The sequence below is a fragment of the Symphalangus syndactylus genome, chromosome X (genome assembly GCF_028878055.3).
Source record: "Symphalangus syndactylus isolate Jambi chromosome X, NHGRI_mSymSyn1-v2.1_pri, whole genome shotgun sequence".
Classification (NCBI taxonomy): domain Eukaryota; kingdom Metazoa; phylum Chordata; class Mammalia; order Primates; family Hylobatidae; genus Symphalangus; species Symphalangus syndactylus.
Genome location: NC_072447.2, coordinates 60,619,336 through 60,632,925, shown reverse-complemented (window position 1 = coordinate 60,632,925; position 13,590 = coordinate 60,619,336). Strand labels below are relative to the sequence as shown.

General features: G+C 35.5%; 2 protein-coding genes across 2 annotated transcripts in view; both read right to left on the bottom strand.

Annotated features, from left to right (window-relative positions):
* LOC129475042 (zinc finger protein 674-like) overlaps positions 1–13,590 on the bottom strand; it is a 981,285-nt gene that overhangs the window by 550,443 nt on the left and 417,252 nt on the right.
* The window catches only part of RP2 (RP2 activator of ARL3 GTPase), a 45,940-nt gene continuing 36,038 nt past the window's right edge, over positions 3,689–13,590 (bottom strand). Inside the window, exons 4-5 of the mRNA XM_055266906.2 lie at positions 8,082–8,167; positions 3,689–6,334 (exon numbers count right to left, since the gene is read on the bottom strand). Coding sequence (XP_055122881.1) covers positions 6,251–6,334; positions 8,082–8,167 — 170 coding nt within the window. The 3' untranslated portion in view covers positions 3,689–6,250. The remainder of the gene's footprint in view (positions 6,335–8,081; positions 8,168–13,590) is intronic.

Below are 13,590 nucleotides of genomic sequence, written 5' to 3'. Positions count from 1 at the left end.
CATCAGTAAAGTGAGGGATTAAAAATGTCCAGACCCTACATGATCCTAAAACCAGATTACTATGAGACAAATTTTAAAATATTTAATATAAGATCTGTTTAGAAGTTAGGGTGAAATAGTATAAAAGATTCTAAGCCAGGTGTGGTGGCTCGTGCCTGTAATCCTAGCACTTTGGGAGGCCAAGGCAGGTGGATCACCTGAGGTCAAGAGTTCGAGGCCAGGCTGGCCAACATGGTGAAACCTCATCTCTATTAAAAACACAAAAATTAGCTGGGTTTGGTGTTGAGTGCCTGTAATCTCAGCTACTTGGGAGGCTGAAGCAGGAGAATTGCTTGAACCGAGGCAGAGGTTGCAGTGAGCCAAGATCGCACCATTGCACTCCAGCCTGGGCAACAGAGCAAAAACTCCATCTCAAAAAAAAATAGTATAAAAGGTTCTATCAATTCACCTAACAAACCAACATACATTTGACAAATGAAAGCACATCAATCAATAGGAAAACCGCAGTAAGTCTTGTATTTTTAGTAGAGACGAGGTTTCACTTTGTTGTCCAGGCCGGTCTCGAACTCCTGACCTCAAGTGATCCTCCAACCTTGGCCTCCCAAAGTGCTGGGATTACAGGCGTGAGCCTCCGTGCCTGGCCCAAACCGCAGGAAGTCTTAACAGCATCTTGCACTTGTTTTTTCCTATTCAGTTGCCTATTTGTAGCCGAGTGTATGGCTTTACAGTGGAACTACTTTAAAAGAATACCATATAGAAGTCTCTCTTTATTTGCAGCGATACATTCCAAGACCCCTAGTGGATGCCGGAAACCATGGATAGTACCAGACCCTATATAAACTATGATTTTTCCTATATATACATACATATATACATATAACATTTAATTTATAAATTAAGCACAGTAAGAGATTAATAAAACAGAACAATTATAACAATATACTGTAATAAAAGTTATGTGGAGGTGGTGTCTCTCAAAATATCTTATTGTCCTGTACTCAGGTATTTTGGGACTGTTGGTTGACCACGGGTAACTGAAACCACAGAAAGTGAAACTGCAGATAAGTGGGGAGTCCTACTGTATTCATTTTGCTCAGCACAATAATGCTTAATATTTATAAAGTACCTTTCATTTTCAAGGCACTTTACAAACATCAGTCAATTACTTGTCACACAATTTGCAAGTTAATTTTCATTAGTCCAATTAGGAGTGGACCAGATAAAACTGAAAGAGTGAAGGCGGGCCCCAGAGGGAGGATCCAAGCCAAGGTGAGAATGGTGGGGCTGTGTATGACTTATGCTCACAGTTTTTATAGGTGAGAAACAGCCCTCACCAGGAAAGCACTAAAACACTAGAAAAGGAAGAAAGAAATTGCCATTTCTGAACATCTTGCTGGAGCTTGCCACTAAGAACCAAAATATATAAGGAAAGAGGTGAAATATTTTAAAGGCTTATTACCCTACACCATCTACCAAAAAAGAAGTCAACAGTGAATGACTCCATTTTCACAAAAAAAGATTTCTATTATGAAAATTCAAATGAAGTTGAGCTTTGTGTTGTAGTTTTAAAGGATAAAGTATTTTCTAGAATGAGTTTCGAAGGAGTGATCACACCCTAAGTACAATACTTTCTCTTTGTATAGAGAATGGTTAAGTATGGCTAGGTGCGGGGGCTCACGCCTGTAATCCCAGCACTTTGGGAGGCCAAGGCAGTCAGATCACTTGAGGTGAGGAGTCTGAGACCAGCTTGGCCAATATGGTAAAACCCCATCTCTACTAAAAATACAAAAAATAGCTGATTAGCCGGGCATGGTGGTGCACACCTGTAATCCTGCCTACTTGGGAGGCTGAGCCAGGACAATTGCTTGAACTGAGGAGGCAGAGGTTGCAGTGAGCCGAGACTGCATCACTGCACTCCATAGCAAAACTCCGTCTCCAAAACAACAACAAACAGCTAAGTATGTCCCTTTTAAATGAGAAAAACAAATTTTAAACATCAAGAATTATCCAATAATCTGGCTGGGTGCAGTGGCTCATGCCTGTAATCCCAGCACTTTGGGAGGCCTAGGTGGGCAGATCACCTCAGGTCAGGAGTTTGACACCAGCCTGGCCAATAGGGTGAAACCCTGTCTCTACTAAAAATACAAAAGTTAGCTGGGCGTGGTGGCACGTGTCTGTAATCCCAGCTACTCGGGAGGCTGAGGCAGGAGAATCACTTGAACCCAAGAGGCGGAGGTTGCAGTGAGCCAAGATCATGCCATTGCACTCCAGCCTGGGTAACAAGAGTGAAACTCCATCTCAGAAAAAAAAAAAAAAATTATCCAATAATCCAGGCAGTCACTACTTAAAAAAAATTATCCAATAAAAAATAACTTTTGTTATTGTCTTGTGCATGTTTTTTCTCAGTGCTCCAAATGCTGCAAATATACATGCAGAACCTTTATAAAAATAATGTTATTTTAAAAACTAATCAATCTGTAGTTGTTTCAATCCTTCTGATTTATGGGCTAGGAGAGGGAGAAATTGGGTGCAAAAGACTGGAAAATTTGTAATTTTAAAATAAGGTCCATTTGTATAAACCTGAAAGTGTATCACTATTTTTGTTAAATATGGAAGAGAAAGATACCTAATCTTACTATCCATTCATAATAACATTCAAAATAAAATTCCTTTTAGCAAAGGAGGCATTATATTGGAAATTCCTTAGATTAAAATAGGTTTTCTACTTCCTTCGCATTGCTCCAGCGTCTTACACACACATACACACACACACACACACACACACAGAGCTCACAGCTCATATCTTATTAACATAAGATGTAGATTAGAGCATTTTACATTTAATATTTAAAAAATTATGTCGTTTTGGCACATGTATGAGTAAATGCATGTTATAGAGTGCTCTTAGTGGTAAGTCATTTTATCAGTCCATTTCAGGTTGCTATAAAAGAATGTCTGAGACTGGGTAATTTATAAAGAAAAGAGTTTCTGGGCCTGGCGAGGTGGCTCACACCTGTAATCCCAGCACTTTGGGAGGCCAAGGCGGGTGGATCACTGGAGGTCAGGAGTTCGAGACCAGTCTAGCCAACATGGCGAAACCCCATCTCTACTAAAAATTCAAAAATTAGCTGGGCGTGGTGGCATGTGTCTGTAATCTCAGCTACTCGGGAAGCTGAGGAAGAAGAAGCGTTTGAACCTGGGAGGTGGAGGTTGCAGTGAGCTGAGATCACGCCACTGCACTCCAGCCTGGACGACAGAAGGAGACTCCGTCTCAAAAAAATAAAGAAAAAAGAAAAAGAGGTTCTGTAGGCTCTCTTAAAGAAAAGAGGTTCTTTCTTTATAAAGAAAAGGGGTTCTGTAGGCTGAGAGGTTCAAGGGCATGGCTCCGGCTTCTGGTGAAGGCTTTTGTGCTACATCACAACATTGTGGAGAAGGTTAATGGGGAAGTGGACATTAGCAAAGAGAAGGAAACCCTGAGGGCTTTATAACCCTGCTTTATAACAACTCACTCTCACGGGAGCTAATCCAGTCTCTCTAGAGACAGGACCAAGCCATTCAGAAGGGATTGGGCTGCATAATTCAAACACCTCCTACTAGGCCCCATCTCCCAACACTGCCACACTGGGGATCAAATTTCAACATGAGCTTTGGTGGGGACAAACAGACCATATCCAAACCATTGTAGCCATTTTCATTTTAACAACATTTATTACAAATCACATTTTATAAACACTAGATAAATTACATATAAAAGCTAGACATAAATATAAAGCAAAACAAAAACAGCAGTACTATTAATGCAAGAGAAATAAGCTAATATTTAAACACATATAACTTAATAAAATTACCAATTTTTCATTGTTAATAATTTTTCATAAATTCAAAAGCTATTCAGAAATGAAATGTAATACATTCTGATTACTATCAAAGGTTAGAATTATAGAAACAACCACCATAGCACTACTTATTTTTTAAAATCGTTTCAAACATTCAGAAGCCAAATGACTGTCCTTAAAGACAAATTAAATGGGTAAAAGGTCTTATCTAACTGAAGAATACAAAATTTTAAGCTTTGGTTAATGGATAATAAGTGTAGTGGAAAATTTTAAATTAACATCTCCCTTATATGTTATATTCCTGACTTGTTGCTCAACTATCATAAAGAACTCAGTTTATAGCTTTATATAACATTGCATTTTATTTTTGAAAAACAAAAAGTATTGTTATTATTTTAAATGTGAATAACAGTGTTTAATAATATCATCATGGCCGGGCGCAGTAGCTCACACCTGTAATCCCAGCACTTTGGGAGGCTGAGGTGGACGGATCACCTGAGGTAAGGAGTTCAAGACCAGCCTGACCAACATGGAGAAACCCGTCTCAACTAAAAATACAAAAATTAGCCAGGCGTAGTGGCGCATGCCTGTATTCCCAGCTACTCAGGAGGCTGAGGCAGGAGAATCACTTGAACCCAGGAGGCAGATGTTGTGGTGAGCCGAGATCGCACCATTACACTCCAGCCTGGGCAACAAGAGTGAAACTCCATCTCAATAATAATAATAATAATAGTATAATCATAACAGGATGGAGTCCCTTTAATTTAGCTTAACTAAGGGAAAAACTAATGCCCTCTGACCACTATTTGCAAAGATCATTTGTAAATTGTGATCAAAATTATATTAAATCTGTCACCAACTTTTATTTGCACCTTATGAAATCATATTGATTTTGTAGTATTGAATGCCCTTATAAAAGAATTGAAATGATGCAGTGCTAATGGTTAGCACAAGGCCACGCACAGGGTGAGCGCTCAATATTACTAATTAAAGTGAAAATCTTTTAATGTATTATTTCTGCACCTTAACATGCAATTCAATGTAGTAGTTATTAACCCAAAAATATCCAAAAACATTTTAAACATGAAAATACATTTTAGTAACAATCATAGGAATGTTTACAAGTGGTTATTTTCAGTCTTAGTTTTATCAAAATAGAATTAAATTTCAGATTCCTTTTAAAAATAGGTCTATGAAAGCTGATTTCATAATAGCTGCTATATGTGATGTGGATGGCAGATTCAGTGCCTTCTCACAAGTTCAACCTATTGACACCTCTTGAACCAATTACTTTAGATTACAACATACCCCTTAAAACAGTTTCCCCTGAAGACTGAATCCGTGCATCTGAGGATTGGGTCCAAGAATGTGGATTTTTAAACAAGTAGCTTTCCTCTGCTTCCTGGTAAATTATTATGATCAGGTAGATTTGGGAAACAGTGCTTTAAAGCAACCAAAATAATGTTATCATACTTGAACATTACTTGATATGAATGGCATATCTAATGAAAAATGTATCAAGCTTTTTAATAATCTGCATAGCTTATCATCATGCCTATTTCTTACCTAAAAGTCACAAGGTTTTGTTCTAATTCTCTTGATAGCCCAGAAGAGCTAATAAAAGTTATCACCTTCTTAAAAACTGCTGGTGATTGGGCTTCTACAGTTTTAGCATTGCATATACCTTTTCTTATCAGGAAGCAGAAGAATCATATAGCAGTTGCATTAAAAAACTAAACAATGTGTAATTTATTCAAATAATCATACTACTTACGAAGTAGTCTTTAAATAGCTATACCAACATCTGTTAGTAGAGTTACTTGCCAAGCTGGTTATCAAATGCCTATTTCTTTAAAAAATTCAATTTACAAAGTATTATGTCAACTCCATGTATAAAATCTCATTTGCCATATAATGCAACTAGGAAGCAATTATATAACTGGATATGTGTACATAAAAATATGCATAGGTTCATTCTAATTGATTGACTAGTAACAAATCCCTCTAAAATGAAAAAGGTAAAATAAGCAATGATATGGAGTCTCAAAAAAAGTATCATGGAGCACTGAGGAAAGTTTAAATTATTAGAGATTTGAAAGAACATCTAAATAGGATTAAAATAATAAACTGTTAGCTACTTCTATTTTCTAATAATATCATATGCAGAGAAACAAAACTGCAAGCTTATTAAAATGGGTTAAATAGCTTTTAAGCTGATTAAAACTACTTAATTTAAAATGAATTATTTTTGAACCTCAAGTAAATGATATAATAGTCAACAATTTATTAAAAAATAAACTTTAACAGTTTTAGCATTAGTAAAAACCATTGCTAATACACAAAAGTATATAATCAAATTCTATATTCACAAGTTGGGAAAGGCTTAATACTAAGTCCTGGTTCCACATTGCACTTCATATTCCCATCTGTATATCAGCAAAGTTGTAGAAGCTGTCTACATCTCCAGATGCCGTCTCCTTGCTTTCAGATACAAACATCTATTTTAAATAGAAAATTAAAAAAAAAAAAGTACCAAGTACTTCAGAATGCCAAAGCCCATGTTCTCCACAGAACAAAGTCCCAAGCTAATTATTCAAAAGAAGTTCAAGTACATCATTTATAATGACAATATTTAACCTGTAGATTTTCTTTAGAATTCATGTAATACAGTTTGAATAGCTATAATGTAAATTAAGCTCTTTTGGAAGCACTTATATAATTAAGGTCTCTGCTTTCATAATACTTGAGTTGTATTTTATTACATCTGGACTTTTACAACACTCAATATTATGGAAGCTACTGAATAAGAGTCACTTAAAAAACTCTTTTTCTATTTTCTAATAATAATCTCAGTAGTCTGAGCAGCAAAACTTGAGATTATCCCTTTCAAAGCTGCTAAAGATATATTACTATTTTTTATTTTATTTTATTTATTTTTGAGACAGATCCTTGCTCTGTTGCCCAGGCTGGAGTGCAGTGGTGCAATCATGGCTCACTGCAGCCTAGACTTCTGGACTCAAGTGATTCTCCTGCCTCAGCCTCCCAAGTAGCTGGGACTACAGGTGTGCACCACCACGCCTAGCTAGTTTTTTTGTTTTGTTTTGTTTTTTACTTTTTGTACAGTCTCACTATGTTGCCCAGACTGGTCTTGAACTCCTGGGCTCAAGCAGTCTTCCCGCTTCAGCCTCCCAAAGTGCTGGGATTACATGTGTGAGCCACCACACCCAGCCTACTATTTTTAAATAAACTATCTGCTAAACATCAATGAAGCAATACTCAATAGAACCCTTCTAAAGTGGCTTTTACAAATGTCAGCAAGGAATTAGAGCAGATGTGGGTTCTATTCTAGCTTTATCGTAAACTAGCATATGATGCTGACAATTTAATAAACCTCTGTGGGCTCAGTAACTACACCTTTTAGAGCTGGATTAGATAATCTCTAAATCATTCAGCTCTAAAAGTCCAAATTATAACCATTTTATCTCTCAGTTTCCTTTTCTATTCAACCTGGTATTTTCCCACTCCCTTAGTACTACTGTGATGATAAAATGAGATCAAAGACAAAGTACTTTAATTTTTGTAAATTCAAGGAATCATAAGCCAAATCAGATGATAAAACCAAAATGTCCTCCCAGGTATGTATCAAAAAGTAGTCAACTATAGATTTGCTAATGTAATCCTCTATGTTTGGTTTTAAATTTATTTATGTCTGAAATTCTTAGATACAGCAACTTCATCAATATATTTAGAAAATGCCTACATGTGATGATTTCTATGTATACCTGGAGTTCAATTTTTGGTGAAGCATTACTGAAGCAAGTAAAAATGAACCCTGGGCAACAGGATCGTCCATCTAAAGACTATAATCTTAGAAATAAAATATTTTCAACAAATCAGTATTTTTAAAAATGCAAAGACTTGAAAAGACATTTGATGAGACTTTTTACCTTAGAAACTTATATACTATAGAAGGTTTTTAATAAATAGATTCTTATTTTGTAATTATTTTAAACAATTAAAGTTTTAGTTTGGCAAGAAAAAAATCACAGCTTAGTTCCCAATTATTTATCAAAGGTTCTAAAAATCATGATCTGCTTTAAACACACACACACACACACACATACACACACACACCAAAAATTCCAAGCAACATTAGGGACAAAAGTATTAAAGTATTATTTGACTGTAAGGAAAAGGAGATGAAATGAAAAGTTAGATTGAAATACAGTCAATAAAATCTTGTACCTTGGTCCCATTGAATATCTCGTTTACAATAAGTTGACATCCTTCTACAGCACCATCTCCATTAAACTCCAGGGCAATAACAGGACCTATAAGCAAACCCAAGAAACGTTTTCTTAACACAAATATAAATATATTCTAAATTTAATCTTTTTATTCTTCCCTGAAGAATCTCCAGCATCTTCTTTGAGGGTGAAAGAGAAGGAAGAGGAAAGCAGACAGATGGGACATATCACCTCAGCTGCTTCTTCCTACGCTAATCATAAAACAAATTAACACAGTCTCATAACAAGTAGCTTCAGTACTATTATAGGACTAGTGTCACATTTTTAAAGTGTTGTAAATAGTCTGGCTTTTCTGGTTCTCATTCTTCTATAAAAACCGCAGAGATTCTACTCATTTAGGAGTATAAAAATAGTTGATAAAATAGCAAATAAGATCAAAAGCAATCCAAGTCAACATAAGTAGGTTTTGCCAGGCAGCCAGCCTTGCTTCCAACTCTCCTACTTACTAGCCAAGTTCTAGGCCACCAATAATGAAGCTAAGCCAAATAGGAATTGAGGCCAGGCACCAAAAGTGATGACCATCTGAAAGTATTTTCCTTGAGTGTGTCTTAAAGCTACATTCTAGAAACATAGACAAAGTTTTTACTTTTTAATCCTTTTAATAGAATATTTGTGCCTCCTTTCTCATACATTAATTTGAAAACATTAAAAACCTCCTACAGTGATGGAAAAGTCTCGATCTCCAGGAAATTACAAATGTATTGAAAAAAGACATAAACCAACATAGAATAATGAAGTACTAAGTAATGAAATACTAGAGTGAATGAATATGAAACACTAAATTGAATGTAACCGTGTGCTGCAGTACAAGGTACAAGAATGAGAAAGAAAAGGTTACACTACATTGGGCATCAAGATAACTGAAGGCTTGTGATTTTTTTTTCTTGGAGGCTTGTGACATAATACAGACAACAAATACAGAAAAGGCAGGATATAGTGGTCCCTAGGTATCTGCATAGGATTGGTTCCATTGGTTGCTCAAATCCCTTATATATTAATAAAATGGTATAGTATTTGCATATAACTTATGCACATCCTCCTGTATACTTTATTAAAAATGTATTAAAAATTTTTTTAGAGATAGAATCTCACGGCTGGGCACAGTGGTTCATGCTTGTAATCCTAGCATTTTGGGAGGTCGAGGCAGGAGGATCACAAGCCCTGGAGTTCAAGACCAGCCTAGGCAACAAAGCAAGACCCCGTCTCTACAAAAAATTTAAAAAATTAGCTGGGTGCAGGGTCACAGGCCTGTAGTCCCAGCTACTCCAGGGACTGAGATGGAGAGATCACTTGAGCCCAGGAGTTTGAGGTCAGCAAGCCATGATCAAGCCACTGCACTCCAGCCTGGACAACAGGGCAAGACCATGTCTCCAAAAAAAAAAAAAAAAAAAAAAAAAAAAAAAGATACGGGGTCTATGTTGCTCAGTCTGGTCTCAATCTCTTGGCTTCAAGCAATCCTCTTGCCTTCACCCCTGGCCAGGAGTTCAAGAAAATATTGTAATAAAACATCTAACCTTACAAAAGAAAAGCTTAAAATCTTAAATTTTTATTTAGAAATATCAATGTAAACTCATGATCTATTCCTTTTTAAAAATACATAGTTTCTAGCTATGTCCACTGAAAAAGCTTAAAAGAAATGACAACCCAGTAATACACAGCACCTAACATGTATTTCTAAATATCATTCTAAATATCATTCCCCATTAAAAATAACTAAGTAATCTTAGAAAAATAGATGATTCCATGTCTGGGGCAAGAAATGGACTAAGATCAACGTGGAATATTTTCTTCAGCCAAAAAGTAATGTAGCTATCAAAGGCCAGTGGGGTTCTATCAAAAGGAGACAGAAGCCAGCCTGAAGGGGCTCCCAATGGCCAAAGATGAGACATAGTGAAACAGAAGGAATAATGACTCTGATTTATTAAAATGTACTAAATATATAAAAAGTCATGAGTTCATAATGATACTTAGAGAGATCCTTCTTACTACCAGATGTTTTTAAGGAAAATAAAAAAAGAAGAGAGAAACAAAATTCACTGTATACCAATGGAGGTTGCTACGGCACCAATTCACTACTCTGAAAATTGATGCTTATTTTTCTCTTTATTTATTCTGCTTTTTTGACATGAAGCATATTTCAAGTTAACCAAACAGCTCTGGCATACAAGGAGTTCTGTTAACATCTGTTAATAAATGCAGAGGTAGTGACAAGACTAAAAAGTAAGTTTGCCAAAAAAAAAAAAAGAAAGAAAGAAAGAAAATACAGAAAACAGTCATTTTGCAATGCCTATTAAAACAATTGGTTCAGGCAACAATCATCAATGGTTTTAGCATCCCACAGAGAAGACTGCAGGAAACTCTACAATAAAAAGATAAGGTCATCACCGTGTAAACCCAACCATTAAAACTTAGTATCCCTAAAAGTACAACAATCAAACATTATGTGCCTTCTCAATTAATGCAACAGGAAACGGTACCATCTATGTATTCCTGCCAAAAAAAATAAAAAAAGAACTAAACCTGAACGTAAACAAGGCTTTGATCTAACTTCTAGTCTACAAGAAATATGGAGGAACAAATTAAACAACCTCATGAATACTATAACATAATTGACCAAGCTTCTTTCCCAAGACAAAGGCAAGAAAAAAAGAAGTAAAGGGGGAACACCTGTTTTTGATTAAGAGTGATATAAGATTTAAAAAAAAAACAACCAAATACAGTAAGTGGGTCTATTTTAGATCTGGATCAAATTAACTGTAAAAACACAAAGAATTATTTTAGTAAGTAGGTAAATTTGCATATGGACTGAATATTAGAGGATATTAAGGAATTATTGTTAATTATGTTAAATGTGATAATGCACTGTAGTTAAGAAAACATTTTTGTTTTAAGATAATGAAATATTAAGAAAACATTTTAAATTTTGTTTTAAGATAATGAAATATTTAGGGATGAAATGACAGGATGAATCAATTTGATTAAAATGTTTTAGCAAACAATGAGATTTTTTTTTAAGTAGGGCAAGAAGTTGATGAAACTGGGTGATGGGTACACATGGGGGTCATTGTACTCTCTACATTTAGTACATTTGGAAATTTGCAAAATGAGTATAAAAAGTACTTTAAACCTAATAATACTGAACTAAAAAGAAAAAGTTGATAATAAATGTAGGGTTTCCAGTTTTGCAAGGTAGAAAGTTTGAATTAAGGTAGAATATAGTTTCATCACTACAAGGAAATACAGTGTGTGTGTGTGTGTGTGTGTGTATTTAAGTTAGACATTTATTATTAAAAGTTCCAGTCTTTCTATAAAGAACATGTAATCTAGAATTCAGAAATACAATCTTGGTAGAATTACTCAGGTATATAACTTGATTGATATTCTTTGACTAGAATATGATAAACTTCCAATAAATGACCTAATAATTTTCCAACAAAAAAAGTGGACAAATGCATTTGTTTTAACATGTGTGGATAATCTTAAATTTAAAAAGACTACAATGTTTGTCTTATATGCTTGACATAGATTTGCAACTCAGTAGTATATGGTGTTCCTAGAAAGCAGCTGAAGACCTGGTATGTAGAGGAAATATGAGGGGTGGTGCTAGAAGACAGACATCTGTGGAATGATTCACATCCTCTCAAATTAGGAGGATGGAGGCCTGCTTCATTAAGAAGCTCAGGGTCGGGTGGGGGTGGGGGTGGGGAAAACACTTAACAACATGGGGAACCGTCAGGGGAATCCCCTTATTTCTGTTTTGCATATGAAGACTCCTAGAGCAACCAGGTGAAGCTCTCTAGTTTAATAAAAATCATGGGAAGAGTCTGAAGACTCTTCCTAAGTGTTAATAGGGATTTTTATCAGCTTATTTTGGTTGCAGTTTCCAATTTTTGAAAATGTTTAGGTAATCTTTTCCACCTTCCCAAATCCTAATTCTTTAGATTCATTAGTGTTGAACCAATGCTTTCTCATGTCTCAATTCTTTGTTTATGCATTCTTTTCATATGTATTAAACAAACAAAAAACCTTAAAAAAACTACAATGTTGACAATGCACTTGCTAAGCCCTACTAAATTTTTTAAAAACTACAATGTTGACAACACACTTGTTAAACACTGCTATTTGTCCCTCTATCTAATGATGATGCCAATTACTGTGATTATTTCTAACTGAACTATGAGGTCAACAAGGATTACTGGTCACGCTTTTAGTGTTTTAATATGAACATCTTATTCAGAGAGTTCATGGTAGCTTTACATCTAAATATTTCAGCTGTCATGAAAAATTGTGAGACTCTGAAGCAGACAAAAAAGATTTCTGGATGTCTTATCTAGTGAACCCTTCTGAGTTACCTAACACGACCTTGGAACAAGCCACTATGTCTCAATTAGATTACTGCAACAGCCTCCTAGCTGGTCTCTCTGCTTCCCCATTAAAGCAACCAGTGACAGGATTTACACTTTAAAAGGACAATGACATTCCTCTGCTCTAAAACTGCCTATAAAGTATGATCTATAGTTTTATTTTTAATTGCTCTAAAAATAAGTGACAGTTCAGGCCAGGCACAGTGGCTCACTCCTGTATTCCTAGCACTTTGGGAGGCTGAGGCAGGCAGATTGCTTTAGCCCAGGAGTTCAAGACCAGCCTAGGCAACATGGCAAAGCCCCATCTCTACAAAAAAATACAAAAATTAGCCAGGCATAGTAGCCCATGTCTGTAGTCCCAGCTATTCGGGAGACTGAGGTAGAAGAATCACCTGAGCTCTGGAGGTCGGGGCTGCAGTGAGCCGAGATCAAGCCACTGCGCTCCAGCCTGGGCATCAAAGTGAGATCCTGTCTCAAAAACAAACACACAAACAAACAAACAAACAAAAAAACACCAGACAGTTCAAAGCAATAACATTAACAACGTATTAGGTGTTTATAGCACATACAACAGTAATATATGACAATAATGACACAGGGATGAGAAGGAAGAATTAAGAATATAATGTTATCAGGTCCTTAGATGACAGGTGAAGTTGTGTAATATTAGAAGGTAGACTCAAATTATTTAAAAATATTTGCTGTAAAACCCAACATAACCATTAAATAAGTTTTTGAAGAAGAGGTATAAATATAAGTCAATAGACGAGATTAAGTGGAATTATAAAATTGCTAAAAAGAAAAAGAGGTAATAAGAAAAAAAGAACAAATGGAACAAATCAGCTAGCAAAATGAAAGATTTTGATCCAACTATATCAATAATCCCTTTCAATGTGAATGGTCTAAATACAGCAGTTAAAAGAGACTGGATTGAAAAGCAAAAACCAACTACATGCTGTATACAAAACACTCACTTTAAATATACAGCCTTGATAAGCTACAAGAAGAAAGATAAATCTTTACAATAAAACACTAACCAAATGAAAGCTAGAGTAGCTATATTAATTTGAGATGAAGTAGATT